The 8834-nt window shown below is 44.5% G+C and overlaps 1 protein-coding gene across 1 annotated transcript in view; it reads right to left on the minus strand.

The window, feature by feature from the left end:
• The window catches only part of FAM180A (family with sequence similarity 180 member A), a 20120-nt gene extending 13810 nt beyond the window's left edge, over positions 1 to 6310 (minus strand). The window contains exon 1 of the mRNA XM_081024089.1: positions 6010 to 6310. Within this exon, the coding sequence (XP_080880215.1) occupies positions 6010 to 6085 (76 nt within the window). The 5' untranslated portion in view covers positions 6086 to 6310. The remainder of the gene's footprint in view (positions 1 to 6009) is intronic.
• Between the last annotated feature and the right edge of the window lie 2524 nt (positions 6311 to 8834).

Genomic DNA, 8834 nt, shown 5'->3' on the forward strand with positions numbered 1-8834 from the left:
CAAGTCGTTCCAAAAATATCTACCACATCTCTGTGGTTATTTCATGCTGCACTTATTCACAATGAACCCTAAATGTTAATAATTAGCTGGATTTGCCGTGTGTAGGCAACCCATTTTTTCAGATGTCACTGACCGCATAGTCCTCATTCCATGGAGACTGCTGCATATGGCTCATTAGAGACATCTGTCCTTAATATATCCTGCCCTGATTCAACTGACAATGGATAATTATTGTTTGTTTACAGCTTCTTGGGGGGGGGGGAGAAATACATTTTTTTAAGCGTTCAGATTAGTGCCGCACCAAATTTTGGCCACTAAAAATATGGGGGATAATAATATCCCACCCACCCCTTCCCCACACTGCACTGCAACCAAGCCATGATGTCTCATTGATTCAGCAACAAGCTTGGAATAAAGAAGGGCACTGCACTTTGAGAAGGACATAGAGCAGGGGCTGATGGGAGAGGTAATCCAATAACATATGGGGGTCACAAGCTCCCCATCTTTGATGTAGAAAAAGTGGTCCAAAGGAGGTCAACAAAGATGGAAATTGGAAAATAGGTCTTGTGAAGAAAAGAGGTAAAGGAGCTCAGTATGTTTAACTTGGAGAAGCGGAGCAGGGTGAGGCGGAACTGTTAGAATTCCTTCTCCATTATTGCAGTCATGGGATTGTTGTCTTTCACATGACCGTATATGTTTTGACTCCACAAAGTGGGAAGTGACAGAGACAGGATGTTTGTGTTACTGTGTTCTGTGAAGTGGGACTATTGTCCTTTGTTCTTTCTCTTTGCTGTCTGATGCTAGAGACAGGGAGCCATATTGCAGTGCTCTATGTGTGTTTATATGTAAATAAAGTAGATTAGCCAAAATGCTGAGTTGCTGAGGTCTGTCATGCAATGCTCCGAAGACTCTGCAGATCCTTAAGTGTGCTGGTGTCGGTTGGCATCGGTCGCTAAGATGTTCGGGCTGAAGAAAGCTTTTGAAGCTCCCGAGGGAGAGAACATGCCAGTCGGGCATGTGTCTCTGCCAGGGTCCTACTCGAGTGTAGGCATACTTTGGATACCTGAAGCATAGAATCATAGAGTTGGAAGGGATCCCTAAGGATCTAGTCCCAACTCTCCAAAGGATTCCACCTAGAAAGAGGGCAAAGACTTGTTTGTTGCCCCAAGGAACAGCGCATGATCTAAGGAGCTTAAATTCCAGGATGAAAGATTTCAGCTGAACAGTAAGATAACAGCAAAAAGCAGTATGGACAATGGAATCAATTACTCACTGGTAGGGATGGGGGGGGGGTTGAAATTTGATCCAGTTTGCATTGAAAGGGGAACCTGCCAAATTTCTCAGAAACAATGTGTGAACACAGCTATGCCAGATCTGCATTCTCTGAGACACAGGTATCCTTCAAAGTTCACAGGGGAAAGTGCATACAAAAATGTTTATATTAGGAGAAATTTGCATGGAAAAGGTGAAGGATTTTCATAAGGACTAAATCCGCCCCCCCACCCCCACCCCACAAAGTGATATGGAAGTGTGGAGAACTGAATTTTGAGATTGGAAAAATGAAAAACCGAGGGGGAAATGAAGTTGACAGTCGCCCATCTCTAGCTAGCAAGTGAATGAGTGTATGGACCCTCTGTCATTGGAGGTCTTCAAGTGGAATGGCACTGGGCAGTGGCTGTGGTCCTCTAGATGTTGTTGGATTCCAACTTTCACAAGTCCCAACCAGCACAACCAATGGACAAGGATAATGGAAGTTGCCATCTTGTGACACCTAAAGGGTGTCATCTCTCTATCTCTGGGTTTCCCGCAACAAGCAGGGAGTTGGACTAGTTGACCTACGATACCCCATAAAACTGTATAATTCTATGGACAAATTTGTTTCAAAATATCCAAATCAGGCAAAGGCTTTCTCTCTTTTAATTTTTTTAAAAATTACAAATTAAACTTGTCCTGTAAGCCAAAGTTCTCTTGAAAACCTGTGGATTTTGGGGCAGTCCCAACAATCTTGGCTAAGAAGTGTTTTTCTTCTCCATTACAGACAGTGCAATCAAAGCAAACACAGACCCAGTGCCAAATAACAGCGGAGAGATCAAACAGGTTAGGACATTATTACAGACTTCTTCTTTTTTTCATTTTAGCCACATGGACCTCAAAGTAACCCATGAACTTGACTTTCCCTATTACCTAGCAGTGCTTAAAGGACTCCTGGTAAAATGCCATCTGGAATCTGCTAATTTACAAGCATAGATGCCTTTGGGCACCTTAAGGAAACGGGGGTCTCTATGGCCTTGAAGCGTGATCAGTTGCCCTGTAAGCCACATTTTACATTAAAAAGTGGGAAGGGCAAGCAATCTGGGTCCTGGCCACCCCTTAACAATGCCCCCACTATTAATCACCAGCAAAACGAACCAGATATTGCCATATTCCATACCAAGCTCTAAACATTTCCAGGGAGCTTTTTCGAATGCAGTGGAACATTTTGATCCCAGCAGAAACGAAAAGGGAAACTCCCGTTAGTTAAATATCCAGTTCTCTAAGGGGGATCTGAGGACACAGAAGCACATCCAGCTGAAACTCATCTGCTTCCCAATCTACGTCTCCGGATGTGCCTTTTCATGCAGACGGGGTCAGGCATTCCTATTTGGAGCCATTGGTTCTTGCACATGAGTAGAGATGGATCCAGCACCCTGTATATGAGCAAGATGATTATTGCAAGTGGTCGTTTGCCTGCCTCCATAAACAGTACAACACACAAATAAGTTACCATGCTTTTTTCCTCTAAATGATGCTCACAAATCCTCAATAACCCTAAGAAATGAACGTGTACGGTACCCCAGCACTGGGAGTGATATGGAGTGACAATTGAAGGGGTCCTGCTAATATACCTTAGAGACAAGCAGTGTCAAAAGGGAGGCTTTTAGCCCCTGCCACTGAACGAGAGGCCCAGTGTGCTTGCCAGATGGCGGCACAGTGGTTAGAGTGTTGAACTAGGACTTGGGAGACCAGTGTTCAAATTACCACACAGCCAAGAAGCTTGCTGGGTGACCCTGGGCCTGTCACTTTCAGGCTAACCTACCTCACAGGGTTGTTGTGAGGATAAAATGGGGAGGAAGAAAATTAAGCATTCCCCCTTGAGATTTTTGGAGAAAAGGTGATATATATATATGTATTAAAAATAAAAACAAAGAATATACTTTAGCACCATGCAGGAGGGCAACTGCCAAGTGCGCCACAACTCTTGTGAAGGCCACTTATGCCATCACTGCTGTGTACTCAGGAAGGGAAGTGGAATCTCAGTTCCAAGGGCCAAATGTGGCCCTTGGGAGTCTCCCCAGCTCACACACATCACTGCCCCGACTCTGCATCCTCCTTGAGATTGTGGGGAGCGGTTGGACTGACCAGCTCGTGACCTTGGACTCTGATCCTGCTTTTGGCTTAACTGGATAGCATACTCTCCAACATCTCACTGATCAAAACCAGGATGCTCATTTTTCTTTTGCCCCCCCCCCCAAGTTCTCGCGGGAGCCAGCTGACTTGCACCAGAGCGCTGGACCAAAAAAATGGGACATTCCGGGATCCAATCAGAAGCCAGGATGGGTTCTGTAATTCTGAGATGTCCGGCTCAAGTTGAGATGGTTGAGGGGTACGGGATGGTGTGATGGGTGGGTGGGTGTAGAAACCAGCCTATGGTACAAAGGGGGAACTGACCTTTGTTGCCCTGCCCACTTTTGCATCTGGCCCCACCCACCACCAGCATGGTTCCCTGGAAAAATGCCCAGAAACGAATGCAGCCCTTAGGCTGAAAATGGTTTCCCATCCCTGCACTCAAGTGTAAGAGCCCCAACTGCTGGATCTCCTTCCTCCATTCAGAATTCCTTGGCACAAAAACTGGCTGTCTACCAGTGAGTCACCAGAAGAGCCATTGATGGAGCCAAAGCTAACCAGGCTAGCCCCCAGCAGGCTCTCCAAATTGGTTAATGGCCACCCAACTGGCGCGGAGAACACTGACTCATGTGTGTTAAGCACCATGGCTCCTGCATATCACTTATTCACCTTCTACACATGTGTCTGGCCTGACTGATTTCTGGATAACCTAGAAAGGAATGTAGATCTCTGTGTTGCTACAGATTAATTTTTTTACATGTATGTGATGGTAACAACCCAGGCTGAACCTAGATTAAGTAAAAAGTTCTCATTCTGACATCTGCACTTTTAATAGTAAAAAAGTATTATCCATTTTTAAACTCCCATTGGCTTTTAAAATTCCCAGAAGGACTCCAGAAGCTTTCTATGCTATAGTTAATCATTTTAAGGTGTGACGTATCTGTGCCATGAGAAAATGTTATGCGGCAGATGAATGGACGCACAGAGGCAGGGCTGGGGAGGTTGCACACCATAACCAAGTGTCATTTTGGCTACCTGGAGCAAATGCCTTTGGCACTATGCTATCACCTTCAGAAGTAAGTCAACTTTTCTTATCGGAACTGATAGCAACAAGCAACACAGCAGGATAAGCTTTGAGAAGCATTGAATGATTCTGTTGGTTTGCAGGCATACAATGCATTCTGTACCACCACTTTGCATGTAAGCATTCTGGTTCTGGGGCAGATTCATGTTCCACCTGATCCCAATTATACAGGACTGCAGCAGCATCCTAATAATATGTCAATCAATCTTCCCCCCAACTAGTCCATGCCATATGTTGTGCAAATAATGGTCATTGGTGACTGAGGCTGGTGGGAGTTCTAGTCCATAGTATCTGGAGGGCACCAGGTTCAGAAAAATGGAAGACCATGTCAGGGGAGTTGTATGGCTCAATCCCAATTTAGCCTTGCCTTTTTTTCTGCGCTCACACCTAGGTGGTTACATCTCCACTGTGAAAAAGTGAAAAAGTATTATCCATTTTTAAACTCCCTTTTTAAATTCCCAGAAGAACTCCAGAAGCTTTCTGGAGTCCTCCTTTGGGACAGCCCAAGTATATCAGCAAGTGAATGTATTAGATGGAGTACAAGGATTGCCACAGCAGCACAGTGTTTGCAACCAGAACCCACAACAGGAGCCAATCTGAAGTATTGCTCTGGTGTCATCAAATGGGGCAATGCTATAGTTGATCATTTTAAGGTGCAATGTATCAAGGCCATTGCCTGCCTTTCTGCGCTCACACCTAGGTGGTGACATAGGATGAAGCTATAGGGAAGTTGCTTCTAAGCTGCTGCGGTAATATATGAATAGAGGTGGATGAATAATATACACTCCTCTTTTAAGAAATGCTGCTACTTAGCTTTCCTAAGATGAGATGAGGCCCAGAGCTGGGTTTAAAGGCACATGGTACAGAGACCCCTTGCTGAAGCTAAGCATTTCTGGCTCTGGTTTTGCAAGCTTCTTTGAGATCAATAAAAGAATGGTGATATACATATAATAAATATACATATAATAAATAATGGTGACAGCCGGGTGCGTGTGAAGTTAAGTTGAAATAAAAGAGGCACGCCAACATTTCTTTAAAAGAGGAATCAACCGTTCTTCCTTAATTTCCCTTTACATTGCGAGAAAAAGCAGAGCTCAAGATAGGATTCCACCGCAATGTGTTTAAAATCAGCCAGGCTCAAATGCACATCTGCATGTGGTTGAGCGTAGCAAAAAAATTCAGTTCAGGTCTTCGGCTTGGAGGGTTTCTGTTTGTGTGAACAGAGTCCACGTAAAAACATATGAGACCAATTAGTAGTGTTCGTTTACAGGACTTAATTCCAGATAGGGACCCTGTGGTTTCAATGTCCACCTTTTACAGCTGGAAGAGAATCTACATTAAAGTTAATTTTTTGCAAGAAAGAAAACAGGGGGCTGTTGTATGAAGTGGATGAGAATAGACGAACATAAGCAAACAAACAAATATGCAGACCACTCTCAAGAGCTGGTAGAGGGAGTTGAGGAAAGGGAGCCCTCAATTGATCTCTCCTGTGCAACACCTCTGTTTCTCTGCTGTAAGCAATTTATATTTATAACTCTTACCTCGGTTCCACCTGGGAGGCACAGTGGCATGAACATTGTAATATAACAATAGCAGCAGCACCGTCTTCAAGTGCATCCTTGATTGTCCAAAAATAGTGCCCTAGTTGTGCCTATAGGTTAGGCCTTTCTTCCCAACCTTCTCCTTGTATCTGTAACAGCCAGCAAATTCTTCTCCTCTTCCCTCCTGGTAGCAGGAAAAACTTGCTGAGCGCAATTTTTTTCCTGACAAACTAGCGGCACCTCGCCTTAAACCAAGTCTCTTTGGGATCAGGGAATTCATTTGCACAGACGGGCTCTGTTTTATATCCACATCTGGAATGACTCATGACGCATGTGAGTTTGCTGGCAGCTGTGGGGGTATATAAATATCATTACATTTTTGTATTTCAGTTCCATTCAGTAGTCAGGCCACTTGGAATTTCCCTGTGTCAACAGACACAAGTAGCTGTATTAAGGAGCACTATTAAATCTTTAGGGTTGCAGTCTGCTATACGCATGTCCTCGTGATCAAAGCCTGAGCTCTTGGAGTGACATATTGGATGCATAAAGGAGGGAGTGGGTCGTGCTCATTGAGAGAATGTTCTGTTTCTCTCGGTGCCAATTTATTTTATAGAGAACACTGGAAAAGACTTCAGCCAATCAGGTCACTACTGGGTGGAAGGTGTGTAGAAGTCAATCCTTGACTTGGATTGATGCTCTTGTAAAACAATATTTAATAACAAACCGGACACATTTATGGAAGATGTAGTGAGCTTTTAGTGAGACCACATTCATATTCTCACAGCATGCCGTTTGAAGAATGAGCATGATCCAGCCAAAGTTAAGTGCTTTTAAGGTTTGCTGTTTTTGATGGCACATCTTTAAGCAAAGCTTAATTCTCTCCCATTGAATTCATAGCACCCTCCAGATTTTTGGGTGTGTGTGTGTGTGTTGAACTACAATTTCCATTGTAGTTCTGTCCATTGGCCATGCTGACTAGGGTAATGGGAACTGTATTCCAACAACTTTTGGTGGGCACTTCATTGGTAACCCAGGGCTAGATTGCTCCAAATGTTAAGTGCCATTATGAAAATGGATTTAGACACCCCCTGCAGATTTTTGGCGAATTCTATAGGAAATAATAAGCCTCCATTCTCTAGTTCACTCCTCCTCAGCCTCTGATGGTGCAGCATCTCTGAGAACCCAGTCTGCCATCTTGATGTCGTTCACAGCACCATGAGTCAGGGGCCTAGTGAACTGTTGCATGACAACAGCCGTACATGTTTATTATGTGCAAAATATACACATGAAACAGAGGAAGGTTGCTTTTCTTGAAACCATGTGATTACCTTGTGGCATAATTTTTCTTTCCTTTTCAGTGCAGAGTACAAACAGTGTCTGGATCTTAGTCAATTTTTGTAGAGGCAGTTGTAAAGATTGTTGACATGCTGTTCAGAGTGTAGCCGGGCAGAACGTAGATTGGGATCTACTGGCAAATCTCTGGGTGATGTTTGTTAGATTGGCAAGGCCTTCTGACTCCCTATTCTCTAACAACAGCAACAAACCAAAACTCCCCGCACCTTCTCCCCCAGATTAGATTGCTGGGGAAAGTATACTGTCCTCATCACAAATTCCCTGAGTGAGTATGTATTCAGAGGCACCCTCACCCTTTCTTCTTAATAAGCACCATCAGTGGAGTAGACCCACTGAAATTAATAGCCAAGAGTAATGTTGCTCCATTAATTTCAGTGGGCTTACTCTGAGTAGCAGTTAGTTGAATGCAACCAAGCTGAGCCACAATTTTGCACTTGGTGGGCCTCATGGTTCTAGTAAGAGCCAAAGCAGATGCACAAATCTGAATTGTGTCGGTGCCTACTCCTGGTCTGCCATCCTTCTACAGAGATTCAGCTGAAGAGGGTGCCCTATGCTGGCTACTGAGAAGCGTTGTCCCAAGCAGCAGTCTAGCTACATTTTCCCCCTGTTAAAAAACAGGGGCGGAAAGGGGAAGCCACCACTGCTCACCACTATTTCATTTAGCACAGGCATAGGCAAACTCCAGCCCTCCAGATGTTTGGGACTACAATTCCCATCATCCCTAGCTAACAGGACCAGTGGTCAGGGATGGTGGGAATTTTAGTCCCAAACATCTGGAGGGCCGGAGTTTGCCTATGCCTGATTTAGCACTTATGTACTGTTTAAGATAAAAACACCGAAACACCATACAGTATAAGAATATACCACAACAATCAATATAACATTTAATCAGTGGAATATACAGCTGAGGTCAGTCACCCCACCTTTCTCTCCAAGCAGCTCAAGGGGCAACGCATGATTCTCCCCATTTTCATTTTCACCTCACAAGAATCCTGTGAGCTAGACGAAGTGATAGTGTCTGGCCCCATGAGCTTCACAGCTGAGCTAGGAGCTGAACCCCAGTCTCCCAGGTCCTAGTTGGGCCCTCTAACACTATGCTGTGGATACCTGGCATTCACACAGAAAATGCCTTGTACATGAAAAAAGCTCCTGCCTTCACCAAGCCTCCAGCACATGCTGCGCACGTAGCTTGATCAGTGTTGGCAGCACCATGTAAACAGGCGAAACCATCCTTGGGCCAAGAGCTACTTTGGAAACACCCTCTGGTGAATGAGCCTTCAGTCTCTTGATGCAGCCGTTGCCTGGCTACTCCGCTTAGCATATAGTCTCGCGGCACTGTTCTATTTGGGGAATCCTCAATGAGGTGTGTACATTTTAATGAAGGAAATGCAGCTCTGGAAGCATGAAGTCATTGCAGCTAAAAATACAAGAAGGGGAACGTTTCCCTTTGCATGGAGCCAGTGTAAATATAC

This window comes from Podarcis pityusensis, assembly GCF_964106645.2.
Source record: "Podarcis pityusensis genome assembly, chromosome: 10".
NCBI classification, from domain to species: Eukaryota; Metazoa; Chordata; class Lepidosauria; order Squamata; family Lacertidae; genus Podarcis; species Podarcis pityusensis.